At 27.7% G+C, this 15,048-nt stretch overlaps 2 protein-coding genes across 5 annotated transcripts; both read left to right on the top strand.

The window, feature by feature from the left end:
- The first annotated feature begins 8,170 nt into the window (after positions 1 to 8,170).
- Positions 8,171 to 13,118, top strand: LOC113854962 (nudix hydrolase 10-like). Of its 4 annotated transcripts, none has more exons than XM_027486332.1 (9): positions 8,171 to 8,198; positions 8,852 to 9,199; positions 9,998 to 10,063; positions 10,287 to 10,424; positions 10,576 to 10,653; positions 10,749 to 10,799; positions 10,902 to 10,936; positions 11,375 to 11,483; positions 12,546 to 12,936. In XM_027486332.1, the coding sequence occupies exons 2-9, from the start codon at positions 9,011 to 9,013 to the stop codon at positions 12,765 to 12,767; spliced, it is 888 nt and encodes a 295-aa protein (XP_027342133.1). In that variant the 5' UTR covers positions 8,171 to 8,198; positions 8,852 to 9,010; the 3' UTR covers positions 12,768 to 12,936. The 4 variants fall into 4 exon arrangements, with proteins under 4 accessions (XP_027342133.1, XP_027342132.1, XP_027342130.1 ...); XM_027486331.1 differs by having other exon boundaries at positions 8,177 to 8,200; positions 9,000 to 9,199; positions 12,546 to 13,118; XM_027486329.1 differs by having other exon boundaries at positions 8,181 to 8,300; positions 9,000 to 9,199; positions 12,546 to 12,827.
- A 418-nt stretch (positions 13,119 to 13,536) lies between these two features.
- On the top strand, positions 13,537 to 13,941 carry LOC113854399 (formin-like protein 20). The gene has a single exon (XM_027485358.1). The coding sequence runs from the start codon at positions 13,537 to 13,539 to the stop codon at positions 13,939 to 13,941; it is 405 nt and encodes a 134-aa protein (XP_027341159.1).
- Positions 13,942 to 15,048: the final 1,107 nt, after the last annotated feature.

Raw genomic sequence — 15,048 nt, 5'->3', positions numbered from 1 at the left:
TACTTTCCTTTTTTAAGTGAACAACTTACCCTCGAGCGAACCTAATGCTGAGAAGGGATTATCAATAATATATTGGACCAGCTTATGGATTATTTTCTACCATGAAAGTTCAACCACAGTATCAGAATCTGTTTATCTTGTATTTAATTAATAATGTAGTTAGAATAGACCTCACAATGCTACTTGCAACACTTTCAATTTCGATTAATAAATGTGATCATTCCATAAGAAAATGATATTTAGATGAACTAGGAATAAAAATAAAGTTAAATTAGCTAAAAGATAACTTACCACGACCACTGTGATGAAGAGATTGTTCTCGATGCACACTATTATGTTAGTTTAACTCTTCATTAATTTCTTTTCATACACAAGACTATTAAATTTTTAAAATAACAAAGTCATGGGAGGTCAATTGAAAAGGAAAATTAATATAAAAAATTAGATCACGAATCCGTCATAACTGCTGTTTATTAATTTTCATATCCCAAATAACATTAAATTGTTCAAATAATAAAAATATCAAGAATAAATAGAACAAATCATAACAGTAAAGACCCTCATTCTTAACATAACTACGGTTCATGCGGAAATGACAATTTTATTCTAATTTTGTTTAAGTAAAAATAATTTTTTTAATACAAAAAAATTGTGAAAAAAAAAACAAAAGGAAAGAAAGAGTTAGGAGTGAAGAGGAATTGAAAGAGAAATTGAAAACTCTTTTTAAAAGAGAAATCAAACATACCCTAATAACTATTCAAAATAAAAAAAAACTACAAGTAATTTGTTTAATAAATAAAAAAAGTTTAGGCTTATTTAAAGAAAGTCAAAACACAAGCAGATCAATTTCAAATGAATAGCTATTCTAAGATAGAATAAAAAAATTAAATTTAATTAATTCAATTTATGTACTTTTAGAATAATTACAAAATTATAAAAATGAAACTATTTATTTAAGGAGACACACTGTAGAAAGGAAAAAGAGGAAAGGAAAACTAAAGGAATTTGTTTGATTTATTTTTTATTTTTTATTTTTAAAAATTATATTTTAAAATAATTTTATAAAACTATTTTTAGAAAAATAAAATAATTTTTTTTTGATAATTTAGTTTTTAAAACTATTTTTAGTTAGACTTTTGTTAGTTTTAAAAAAAATAAAAAAAATAAAAAACCTAAATAGTAATTCTGTTTTTCAGTTTTAAAAACTGAAAATAAAAATTAATTTTCAAAAATAATTTTTAAAAATTATATTAACAAGTAAGTTTTTCTATTTTTTAATTTTAAAAACCAAAAACTCTATTTAAAAAGAAAAAATAAACAAACTCCTAAATAACAATTTTATTTTTCAATTTTAAAAACTGAAAATAAAAATTAATTTTTAAAAATAATTTTTAAAACTTATGACTTGTTTGATTTAATTTTGTTTTTCAGTTTTTAAAAATTACATTTTAAAACAATTTTATAAAATTGTTTTTAAGAAGAGAATAAAAATAAAATTTGTTTGGTAATTTAATTTTTAAAACTGTTTTTAAGATAAAAAAAATTAGAAAATCTGTTTGATAAATTTATTTTTAAAAACTAAAAAAAAAAAGTGTTTGATTTTATTTACTTTTTTATTTAGTATTTTAAATTATATATATATATATATTTGAAATTTAATTTTAATATTTTTATTTAATTAAATATATTTTTTATATTTAAAAAAAATATTGAATTGAAAAATTATTAAAATAAAATCATAAGATTGTTCGTGCCACTACTATTGTAGTGTCCGTGACTGGGTCTTGAATTAGATTGGATAAGGATAGGTCGGACAGGGAATCTAATTCCATTTTTAGTTGGAGAAGGGCGGAAGAAAAACCTTGCATACAGACTGATGTAAAGTATATGAGTGCTTCCGCATTTATTCAATATTAGTTAGATTAGTTAGATTGAATAGCTAATTGGCTTTTTTTTTTATTTAATTTATATATTTTATTTATTTAATTTATATATATATATATATAAGTATATATATAAATATAAATAGTTTTTTGTTGATTTAAATAGTTCTATTTTAATAAATATATATATTAATATTTAATATATATTTATTAAAATTTCAAATTTTTTTTGATTCTATTTGATTCGAATGGAAATAGAATCAAATAGAAAATCTTTCTTTTCGGTAACCTCTAGTCAAAGAATTAAATAGGCAGGCTATCCTCCGATTATTTTAGAGAACGAATCAGGAAGACGTGAGGATGCTAAAAGATTATTAGTGTAGTGCAGAAAAATGTGAGAATGTTGTGAAATTTTAACCACTCTATTTACATTTTTTTATTTAATTAATTTATTTACAAGAATGTCATTAATAAAAAACGAGTTTTTCACATTTTGCAAATTTTGCAAGAAAAATCAAAATTTAAAAATAAAAACACCTTGAAAGCTATTCTGTATTTTAATTTTAAAAATTGAAAATAAAAACTTATTTTTGAAAATAATTTTTAAAATTTAAATTAACAAACAAGTTTTGAAGTTTTTAAATTTTAAAAACTGAAAACTCTTTTTAAGAAGGAGAAACAAACAGCCCTTAAGTTTTTCTATTTTTTAATTTTAAAAACTAAAAATTCTATTTAAAAAAAAAACAAACAAACAAGCTCAAATTTTCATTTTAACATTTTAACTTCATTCCGTGAATTAGAATGGATCATTATTACAACACATTTTTATATTTAATTTATATGTATTTTTTTCAATGATATATATAGTTACTCTTTTTAAAAAAAAAATTATCTGATTCTTATTTCTCTTTTGTCCACGTCTAATTCACACCATTGAGATGTAAATTATCACTATCCTTACCATAAGATTCCAATACCCATAATCTTGTTAGGTGGCCATCTCTTTCAGATAAAATATATCCTGAGATTATGTGATGCATTTAATCTTCATTGTTTGAACTTTATTCTTAATAGTATTATTATCATCACTATTTCAACCTAATATTTAACATTAAATAGATTATGTTTTAGTATATTTAATTTAAATTTAAATAATGAGGAAAAAAGAAACTATTTGATGACATCACAGGGGACTCGTTCTCAGCATGAGGTCATGGAAGGAATCACTGAGATGAGCACTGAAGAGCTTCTGAATGCCTTTGTTTTGGAAACATACACAGCATGAAAACACCATCCACTTATCCACTGTAACTTTACCAGCCATCCATGCTTCAGCCACCGCAAAAACTGCCTTTCAATTATTCTAATTTCTAAATGGACATTTCGTTTTATTCTCAAAACTTTTCTTCTAACCAAAGATTGTTACATTTATTCAATTAATATTTTTAATTTTGATATCAAATACCAATGTGAAGAAGTGACCGAAGGATAATTTCTTAATTATAATTTTTTTTACAGTGTATATATTAAATTGTTTGATGAAAAAAATTATTTATTTAACCATATACGAGTGAAGGAAACTTGGTTAGTCAAGTCGACGAATTTTTAATTTTAATATCACTTATTGAAGCAAATGAGACGTAAAAATTTCTATTAATAGCTACAACCAATATAAGACTTTATCATTTATATTTTTTTTATTCAATGTAAAACTTATTTAGTCGTATTTTTTTTAAAAACTAAATAATCTAATTTATCACAATCTTTTTAAAGTTCCATAAATAAGGTTTATCTTTATAATATTAGTATCATTATTATCTTGTTACTCAGTATCACATAAGTAAGGTCTCGAGTTCGAGCACTTGTGTATGTAAAAAATCTTCAATGATAGACTCACTCATCACATTCAAATATGTGACTCAGGTCGAATTCGGATTAAATCAGATGGACAACCCCTTTCTTATCTTTAAGTAGTTTAGATCAATAAGTAAAATTCTACTAAACATGACAGTTTTCTCTATAAATTAACATTTCTGAAAGTTAAAGTAAAAATGTAAAATTAAAATTATATGATGAAACTTTTTATTTTTATATTTCTTCATATGTGTCCTCCTCTTCTATTATATTGATTTATTGTAACACTTATATTATTATCTAAAATTATAAACTATACAATTTTTTACTATTACAGTGTTTAATGATTTAATTTTGGATAACAATAATTACATTGTAACATATATGAAGGTAATTTCAAATCATACGTGAGGGATTTTATTAGAGCAAAATCGACAAGAAGATTTTGCAAAATTCCTTTAGAATATTTTAGTACTTTTAAGGTGCTAACTAAAACTTATTATTATGTCTTTTTGAATAATTAGCTGAAGGTCAAAATATATATCCCATAATTTAGCTTTAAGAGGATAGTAAGCTTAAAAAAAAAAAAAAAAACCACCAAGAAATTGTCCCTCATCATTGCAGATGACGCCGCCATAGCTAGCAAAGCTAGAAGTAAGAGAAACAACATCATTAATATTTAATTTCAGTTGATGTAAGAGAAATAACACCATTAATATTTAGTTTCAATTGACAAGAAGAAGGAAGAATCCATCTAATGAAAATAGTTTTAGATCTGTCCCTGCAGCATACTGAAGGAAGGAATTCTGGAAGATTGTGATATTTTTGTTTTTCTAAAAATGTCATATAACAATACCAAAGAGTCTGATTTAACCTTATCACTGTCATGATTTTGTAGATTATGATGCAACCGAACATAAAAGTAATTACTAAAAAAATAAGCTCAATTTTAAAATAAAATAAGTTTTTTATTATTTAATTTGTATCTTATAAAATATATGATATGATTTTTTATGTTCACTAACAATTAAACTATTACTATATTTTTTATTTTCATTATATCATTCTTACATTTTTTTCTCTTTTCCTATTCCTATTCCTATTCCTTTCTTCCTTAAAAATTTACCTAATTTGATTTATTATTGTTTAGTAATTATATTTTGACACTCATTTTTTTACAATATTTTTTCACCATTTCTTTTTTTTTTCTCTCCCCTTTTCTTTCTAAATCTCACTCATCCCTCCACCTATTCCATATTCCATATATCCATTATTTTATAGAATGTGAAAGTATATTAACTCTTTATTATTTTGTGTGAAAATTTATTGTTTAACATACATACAATATATATATATTAGTAACTCATAAATCAATGTCTACGGTAGTTTAACAGCATTCATGGGGTTGAGACATCACACATTAGATCATCAATAGTAATCAGATACATGCATTATAATTATAACATAAAAAAACATGTGCTTCATCATGGTCCTTAGCATAATCATTCAATTCTCTCTCAAGTGAACATATATATACTCATCCTTATCCAACAATTTTTAACAGTGAACGTTAATGTCACCCCAAAAAAGTAAATGAATAAATAACGAGTTAATTAATTAGTACCTAAGCATGATTGCATGACTAAATAGAAATTTCATTTCACACTTTGGGAGGTGCCCACAAGGCTTTTATCTATCATATTATTATAAAATATGTATATAATGACTTAGTGGGGGAAGAGCTGCCATGTTTTGACCACAAGATCTGGGTTTTGAAGCTTTTACCATCACGTAAAATTAATATTTTTTTTATAGAATATGATATTATTAGTTTAATTGTTAAATTATTTTGTATTATTTTTATAATTATTAGATTATATAGATATGTTATTTAAAATTTATATTTTAAAAAATATTACATATTAAAATAAATAATAAAATGACGTATATTTTTATGTTTAATGAAATCTTATAAAACTAATTTAATTTATAAAAATGTTTAAACCAACAATTAAAATGGTCAATATTATACTGTATACAAAATGTAATATAAATATTTAACTATATAAATTTATTTAGAGGAACTCTTACTCACAAAAATCCAATCGAGAACTTACATTTAATATCATAACGTTATTTTAGACGTTTTAGAAATTATATCTAAGTTTATAACTTTTTGATCATTTAAATTTTTAATTATATATCACAATATAAATATATTTTTATGTCATTTTACATTCATTAATTAGTTTAACAACTAATTTTATTAAATAAATTATTTTAACAATTTTTAACCAACAACACTTGATTAAAAATTCGAATTTTAACTTTCAACTAATTAAAATTGTGACTATTATTGTCAAATAGACCTAATTTCGATATTAATATAGTTGATACTTTAGGTAAGATATATTCTGATTGAAAAAATTATTTATATATATAAAAATCATTTTTATATATATAAATAATTAATACATCATAAATTTATATTTTATTTTAAATTAATATATTTATTTATATAAAAATGATTTTTATTTTTATAATTAAGATAAAAAATAGTAATTATTATTTTAAAAAAAAAAATAAGATAGTGTCATGTATGACTCTGCGGTGGGTGCTGGGCAGCATTATTAGCTCTTGTTAATGATGTTAATTATTATTATACATCGTATTTTCAACTTAGATTAGAACATTCCATGAAAACTGCATCCACTATAAATTCAGTAGCCACTTACGTCTCGGCTGCTGCAATAGCACCTTACAATTCTTATCTAAAAAATTATATTATTTTTATGTCAGAATTTTATTTAAAAAGTTTTTTTTTTTTTAATATTGTATACAAAGTTTTAAAAAGATAAACATAAAATGAGAAATTTTCTAATTAGAAAGGAAAATATTTTTCAAATCAAATGATGCTAAACTTTTCTTCTACATAGAAAGTGTCCTCTGTTTTGTTAGGACTGTGACAAGCTGAGTTAGGTCGAATATAAAAAAAATCATTAAAAATAAATAAAATAAAATGAATTAAATCGGGTTATATTTGGTTTATGTAATAAATATTTAGTTTTGATAAAAAAAATTATTATTTTAAAAATTAATGTTAATATTTTTCATAAATTATTATCCTTAAATTATTTATTAATTAATAATATCTTTAAAAAAATTATTTTCAACTAAAATCAATAACATCTTATAATTTATAAAGAAAAAAGATAGATGCTGGTAGCTTATTAAACTGTGACTTTTTGATCAATTGCATTGAAGGAGGCAATTGTGTCCCCCCCTCTTTTCTTGACTATGAGGTGGGGGTGTTACCATCTCTTGACTTGGTGGTGCCATCTAGACCTGATGCCAACTTTCAGTTGACTCTGGTGCTGTCACCCCTGAATTTCAACACAAGAAAATCAAGTCCATGGCAGCAGAATTAGACACAAGTCAATGATGACAAATCATACATATAGACTTAACTTTTTTATATATAAACTATTACAAAATATTACACACACACACACACACAGAATAGTAAAAAGCTTCTAAATGATTAAGTTAGTTTCCATTAGTATATTAATTATCTAAATAAAATTTGAATTGAGTATATTCTAATAGTATGATTGGTCACCCTAATAAACCAATTTATTTGTATGAAAAATAGATATATATATCCATTGCCTCATATTATTATGATGATGAATGAGATTCTTAACATTAACTTACCATACTTATACTAACAATTCAAATTTTGTTAAACAAAGTATATATAAATGAGAACAAATTAACAACTAATTTTTTTTTATTAATATATGACATTTTTTCAAGAATTACATTATTTGTAATATTATTATTATTTTTCTGTCTTCGTCTATTACTCATCCAATACTCTTATCATCTCTTTCACAGCTATAAAAATTTTGTACAATATAATTATATAAAAATAATTTCACTCTTTCTAATACGTGCAATTCTGTAATTTACCTATGTAATCATTTATATTTACCCTCTAAATGAGTTTTCTGGAACCGCCCCAGTGATAATGATTAAAATAAATGTAGGAAGTGGGAACCATATTTTGAGGTAAAAATCAAACTCATGATTCATGCATGAGATTGCAAAGGGTCAATGGTCTTCTAAAGTCTGAACACTGAACACGGAATTAATGAAAAAAATGTACATAAAGATGACATTTTCAAAATCGTGTGTTTTTAGCGGTAAACATGTTCATACTGCTACGAGGATATGGTGTTGACACCTCAACTAGCAAAGACTCTGACCAATTTACCATTGCAAAATTTGCATGTAAGGGCGGCTAATGAAGACATGGCAAAGCTTAGTTCACAAAGGGTGGCAGTGGAACCACGTCACCACGCACTCATGGCCCTACCAAGAAGAAAGAGAGTGCTTATTATAAATTGCAACATTTGCTCATCCAATTCTTCAAGCTCCACTAGCTAGTGCCCTCTCTTTGTGTATGTTCCTTGTGGTTCCCCTTTATTTACTTCCAAACTTAAGCCTTTGAATTCTCAAGTTTTCATTTAGTTTTCTTCTTTTTCTGAGCTTGTTATCAAAGTAAAAAAGCTTCTTTGGTATGGTTTTTATTGGTTACACTTTTATGTTGTGATGTTTCTAGTTGATCAAGTCTTGGTTTTGGTGTTGTCTCTCTGATTGTAGCATGTTTGGAAACACGTTGAAAAGCATGTAAACGTGGATCTGACGCAGAAAGTACAATTAGTAAAGTTACAGTAAATATGGATCCATGATCATTCAAACATGAATTCAAACACACACGGAATATGCTTTGGTTGAGACTAGAGAGTCTTTTAGAATTTGCCTTGTTTTTCTATTTTAGTGAGAATGTTTGCAATGAACTACATACTACTATATAAGAAGAAATGCTGTGGAAATGGTATTTCTGTCAATTCTGTGCTGAATTTTGAGAATTAGTAGAATCAGTTGAAATAGCTTGAAATCAACTGTAAGCACCGAAATGAAACTAGTTACTTTGTTATCTTGAAGTTCCAAAACAAAAAATTAATGCAGGTTGAACAGCATCCTCCTTGTTGCTGTCATTTATTTCCTGTGGTTTGATTGAGTGACTCAGTCTGTTGATGTTTGTGTAGTTCTCGGATTCACAATCTTGCCACTCTACAGGAAGCCTCATTTGAGTTCAAGTGGCCCCACCAAAAGTTTTCTTATTAAGCATTACAAATTTTTTTTATATATAACTTCCTTGGGAATTTTGTCATTTTTTAAATAATTATTACGCAGTTCTTCAGCCCATGTCAGTCTCAGCTGCTCCAGCACAACCATTGGGGGATCGATTGTGTGAAAATGGATTTGAATGTGTTAAAATTCTCCCTGCCACCAATGATGCTCATGGAGGAGTCATTGTAGACTTAAAGGAGGCTATGGACTCTGATGTTTTTGCTACTTTGCTTAGATCTTCTCTCCTACATTGGAAGCAATTGGTAATTATTTATTGTTATGTTCTATATATAGCTCTAAAATGGTACTTGTTGCATTAAGGGTTGTGAAATAAAGTGCTCACATCAAAATATTTAGCTATTTCCTTTGGATGCATCTCCAATCAGTTGATGAGGTTCTTTGAAAGGATTTCTTGTAAATTTCTTAAAGCTGAAAATATTCAATTTTTATTTTATTAAAATAAAGATGGGTTTTGACGGGCAAAATTTTAATACATAATTTGAGTTTGATGCATGTCTTTGAAACATAAACTACTTTACACAATTGGTCTAATTTTCAAACATAAGGCTTAAGTATGGTCCACTTGACATAGGTAATTTTTTAAGGCATTGTTTAGCCATTTTAAAATTCTAGCCCAACCTATTGAAGGCCTACTTTGAAATAATGAATTTAAATAAGTAAACAAGTCTAGCTTGGTAAGCTAACAAGTCTAATCCTTTATGGAGACAAATGGGTCAAAATCTTTAAATAAGTCAACATATATATAATTTCAAGATTTTATGATAAAAATGAAATACAAAAACAATATATCATTTATATTTAGTTTTTTTGGGGTCAATATATTTACTTCGAAGTAAACACATTAGCTTATTTAATAAATATGCCTAGGCTAGACTGGTCCTCATATATGCTACATTCATGTTACGAATTTTAGGAACATCACTCTACATTTCAAACCTTAATCTGGATAAACATGAGCTTTTTTCTAGTATATAAGCAAATTGTATATAATGCTTACCTAAAATCTAGTAAGCCACTATTAACTTTAGTATGCGTTGTAGGGAAAAGATGGGGTCTGGATCAAGTTACCTATCGAGCTGGTTCATCTAGTTGAAGCTGCAGTTAAGGTAATTTTGCAATATGTTCATTTAAGAGTTTTGTTGTCAATTGTTTAATGCATAGTTCACCATCAGGCATATATCAGATTCTAAAAGAGACAATTTCTATTTCTATTTCATTTTATTTGTTCTCATGTGATGTTGATAACTTGGTCTAAGGACGTTGATGGAACATTGATATTTGTAACTGATAATTTGGTCATAAGTATGCTGTGTTTTTTGTTGCTGGCAGGAGGGTTTTTGGTATCACCATGCTGAGCCAAGCTATCTAATGCTAGTTTATTGGATTCCGAAAACTGGCTGCACAATACCTCCAAATGCTTCCCATCGTGTTGCAGTTGGTGCTATTGTCTTAAATGACAAGAAAGAGGTCTAAAAATAGATCAAAAATGGTCATGTAGATCCACATGTTTTGTTACAAATAACCAACCTTGTTTGGCATTTTGGATTGTATTTCTTTTTCCTCTCTTTTCCTTTTTCTTTATTTGTTCCCTATGTTTGTGGGCATGGTGGACTTGTAGGTTCTTGTAGTTCAGGAAAAAAGAGGTGGATTCCATGGGATTGGTGTCTGGAAGATACCTACTGGAGTAGTTGATGTGGTATGCACACTTTCAAAGGCAAATTCCATTTACTCTTCAAAAAGAAAGCACTTATAATTTGGTTAGAAACATGAAACTTTGTTATCTAACTGCAGGGTGAGGAGATTTTTGAAGCTGCAATTAGAGAAGTAAAAGAAGAGACAGGAGTGAGTATCAGAGTAGTGTGGCATTCCAATATGTTGTAGAATGTCAGCATTATTGTGTTGATAATGACAAGTTTCACTTTGGTCTGTTTTTTACCTTTTCAGATTGACACAGAATTTGTGGAAATACTAGCATTCAGGTATGAATTTTCTAACTCGTGAAACCTATAAAACGAGCGATAGTGAGATACCCTTATTTTGTGCTTATTTATATAAAGGGTAAGGCACCAAGGTTTAATATGCTAATGAAATAAAGAGTCATGTAAATAATTTTTTAAGAGAAATTGCATATAGATCCATGGATTTAGAAGGAAAATTTCCTATTGGCACGCCAAACATAATTAGCTGAGTTAAATTACAGTCTTAATAATTGAAAAAAAAAATCATTAATCTCAAGGGAAAGTGTGTACTGAGGACACTTGCTTTGCTCTTCTCTTCCAATCATTAATTTAGAATCTGGCATTTTAATAAACTTAAGTTTAATAAAGTAATTAAGAGTTTAACATCTCTTGACTTGTCTCTCTTCTTTCTTCCATTTATAATTTTTCTTTTGACATTCTCATGTTTCTGAATTTCAGACACATACACAATTCATTCTTTGGAAAATCAGACCTATCTTTTGTTTGCATGCTGCGTCCTCTCTCTTTTGACATCAAAATGCAAGAACTGGAAATTGAGGCAGCTCAGGTATTTTTGTTTTATGTCACATCATGTCATTCTTTTTTCCTTTTTGGTAAACATCTCAGAAAATGAACCTAATGATGAAATATTTTGTCCTAAAGCTGAACCTAATGATGCATATCAACTTTATCATGTCAATACTAAGTCACCACTCTCAGCAGAGTCCAATTGTGCAAGCACTGCAGAAATCTAAACTTAGAAAAAAAAAAATGCTTATGAGATAATCAACTTGTGAACAATCACTTTGTCATGGACTAAGACTCATTTTGGGTAAAATTTTAAAAAAGTTCTTATAGGAGAAAAAAAATAGTAAAAAAAGTGAATAAAACTTTTTCCATAAGTTAGAAACAATTTGTACTTCTTTATTTTGAAAAGCTCTCTCATTTAACTTCTATAAAATTTGAAGATATAAGTTGTTTTTAACTTACAAGAGAAGTTTTATTCATTTTGTATATTGATTTTTTTCTTCTATAAAAATTTCTTTATAAGTGCACTCAAACTGAGTCTAACTATCCCACAAACTTAAGCTATTAGGTGAAGAAAATACATGAATGATTCTATATTATATTTCTAACGCTCTTTACCTTAATAAAATGATTACTGATTAGTTCACAAACAAATCATATTTATATCTATTCAGTGTGACACATTATATGACCACTATCTACATGATAAACTTCTCCAAGCATTCATTAACCCATAAATCAGCATAATATGATTGTCCTTCAAGATGTCCAAAGAATCGCACAGGAACTAATTATTGGTATCTAATACACATGCATGATAGAGAATATTTTTGGTTCCAAGTTTTTCACATGCATATGCTGGCAATAGAACTAAGATATCTTCAAAAGACACTTGATAGGATGCTGGCATGTTTTTTTTTGCTAGAATTTTTCATATCACTTATTGCTGACTTTCCACACCTTTGCCATATAATCCATTGCTGTTGCATGTTTATCTCATGACACTAGTGTTATTATGACCACCTTTTGCAATCTTTGTTGTTGATACATTCAATTCCCTTGACTAAAGTTTCCCTTGTGCTTTGTCATTTTTCTCATAAAGTGGATGCCATTCGATGAATTTGCTGTTCAACCTTTTAATCAGATGCACGAGCCCTTCAAGTACATAATTGAACTATATTTGGCAAAGGTGGAAAAGGTCTACAATGGATTCTCTCCGCGACCTGTCTCATCATATTTTGTGGAGGAATTGAATTATCTATATTTGAATAGTCATGACCTGGACAAATCTTCCAAGCCAGCCTTGGCCATCCATAGGAGTTGATTTTGATATTAGGGGAGAAAAACTCCATGTGGTACTCTAAAGTTATTTGTGTTTTAGTCCTTTGGGAATTTCAGTCATAAATTAGTCTCTAAAAATTTTCTGTCACCATTTAAGTCCTTCATAAGAACAATGACATTTTAAATTTGAAACTAATTTGGTGGCAATTTTTGAAGAATAATAGTGACATTTTAGATCGTTGAGAAATCAGTAGTGACCAAAATTTTTAGAGGATTAATGTGATGGCACATGTAATTTTAGAAGATCAAATTAAGGATTTTCTCTTGAACGTTTGTAGTTTCTCCACATATCATAATTCCTGTATGTTAGATTTTGAGCAAAACTTATATATTTGAAAGTCTTGGTACCGAAGTTCATCATGATTAATTTTTAAACTAAACTTAAAGATGATATAGGATTGATACAAATCGAAATAAAAACCCTTTTAAACGGGGTAGGAAAAGTAAAAGTGAACAGACAAGGTTGAAACATTTTAACAATTTATCAGCAATTGAGAGTCATGCAAGTTGATTGAGATTATTTTGCTACTTCAATATCATAATGACAAATGTTATGCCATGTGGCATCATATCCGCTATGCAAAAGAAAAAAAAAAAGGTGACAGATCCAAGACCTTATTAGACAGCTAGTGATTATATATCTGAACTTGGGATCTAGAAAACTCCTTTCCTATAAAGCTTTGTAGTCTCGTAAGATCATCAATATTTTTCTAAACCTTTCTCTAGTTTGTAGGGAAAAAAATAGTAATTTAATGGAAAAACAAAAGTTTCTTATGGTTGTGACCCTTTTGTTACCACTGTCCAATTTTGCTTTTGAAGCTTCAAGGGATGTCACCTCATCCTCAAATGCATGTCTAAATTGCTCCAAATGTGAATACCCTTGTGATCAATCCTCATCCCCGCCACCACCACCTTCTGCTTACTATTTATATGGACCACCACCACCACCACCACCACAAGAGAAAGAGCATAGCAAGTGTCCTCCTCCTCCTGCCACCGGTGTTCAGTGTTGCACCCCTCCAGCTCCCTACACTTTAGCTCCTCCTAATCCTTACACTCCTGTGCCTTACGGTGAAGGTCAACGCCACGCTTCAATGCTTTTGCCAGTTCTAGTTCCACTAATGATACTTTTTTCTTCCTTTATTTTTCTCTTCTGAATTGGGTTGCTGTTTATTTATCATCGTCATGTCTAGTACAGCTCATTATCATTTTAAATTTGATATCATATGAAATAATGTCATATCAAGTTTCCAATACCTATGTAAATTATCCTGTAATACTCAACGGTTTGGTGCAGCTCCATTAGAGTTTTGCGTCGGAAAGTTCTTACTCTTCAAAGCTCAATAACAATTTCAGATTGTGTTCGAATAAACAACTTAATTAAACTGTTATTATAAGACAATTTCATAAATTTGATCATTAAAATTATAATTAAATTTAAAATGATTTATTTTAAAAGTTATATTAAAAATTATATTGAAAAAAATAATGCAAATCGTAAGTTATTTTTACGTTTTCTTAAATTTTCTCTCAAAATTAAGACTCTTCAATTTTCATTAATATAGAAGCAAGCAAGCAAGAGGGGTTGAGGGTCCTAGATAGCTTGTGCTTCTTGGTGCTAACAAGAAGTATCTGAGGACAAAAATTTTAACTCAGTAGGTGAATCCGGAGAGTAGGGTAGTAGTTTCTGCTTCTGGGACAAGGGGGGAAGAAACAAGGTCAGGTTGTCCGGAGCTATGCCACCGAATACATTTAATGTTGGACTGGACCACCGATTTCTCAAGAACAATCATGATGTCATGCTAAAGAAAAAGAAGTTTATTCCAAGTGGTGATAAAAATACTTTCTTTGCTAGTTGCTACCAAAAGAATTATCCTCCAAAAAGATGGTCAATTTCACTTTACCCTTGTACCTGCGTAATTGTCTTCTAACAATTAATGTCGTTTTTTCTGTAGTAGTTTTGACTTTTGAAAAGTAATAAAAACTTAATTTTGATAATCTTAATTCTTTAAACATTAACAATTAATTTAAAAATTTACTTTTGCCTACTTAAATTCAGTTTTAAAGTTTATAGTTAATAAAACGTAAAAACTTAATGCTAAACTTACTGGCAGAACATTAACCTTTATAAGAAAATGCATTAGGAATAACTAGAATAAATAAAGTTATTGAAATAGCTTGGAGGTCCCTCAAAAAATTATTTGTACGTCACTTGTAACTAGCACATGCTATTCTTTATTAAAAAGGCGAAAGACATGATAGCA

The sequence above is a fragment of the Abrus precatorius genome, unplaced genomic scaffold, assembly GCF_003935025.1.
Source record: "Abrus precatorius isolate BTA unplaced genomic scaffold, Abrus_2018 Scaffold11, whole genome shotgun sequence".
NCBI lineage: Eukaryota > Viridiplantae > Streptophyta > Magnoliopsida > Fabales > Fabaceae > Abrus > Abrus precatorius.
This window is presented reverse-complemented; position numbering and strand designations above follow the sequence as displayed.

Bases quoted from the DNA above. Each gene is read 5' to 3' on its own strand.
- LOC113854962 (XM_027486331.1), top strand. From the start codon at position 9,011: ATGTCAGTCTCAGCTGCTCCAGCACAACCATTGGGGGATCGATTGTGT. The intron at 9,200-9,997 runs GTAATTATTTAT...TATGCGTTGTAG, and splicing joins TCCTACATTGGAAGCAATTG to GGAAAAGATGGGGTCTGGAT. The intron at 10,937-11,374 runs GTATGAATTTTC...TCTGAATTTCAG, and splicing joins GTGGAAATACTAGCATTCAG to ACACATACACAATTCATTCT.
- LOC113854399 (XM_027485358.1), top strand. From the start codon at position 13,537: ATGGAAAAACAAAAGTTTCTTATGGTTGTGACCCTTTTGTTACCACTG.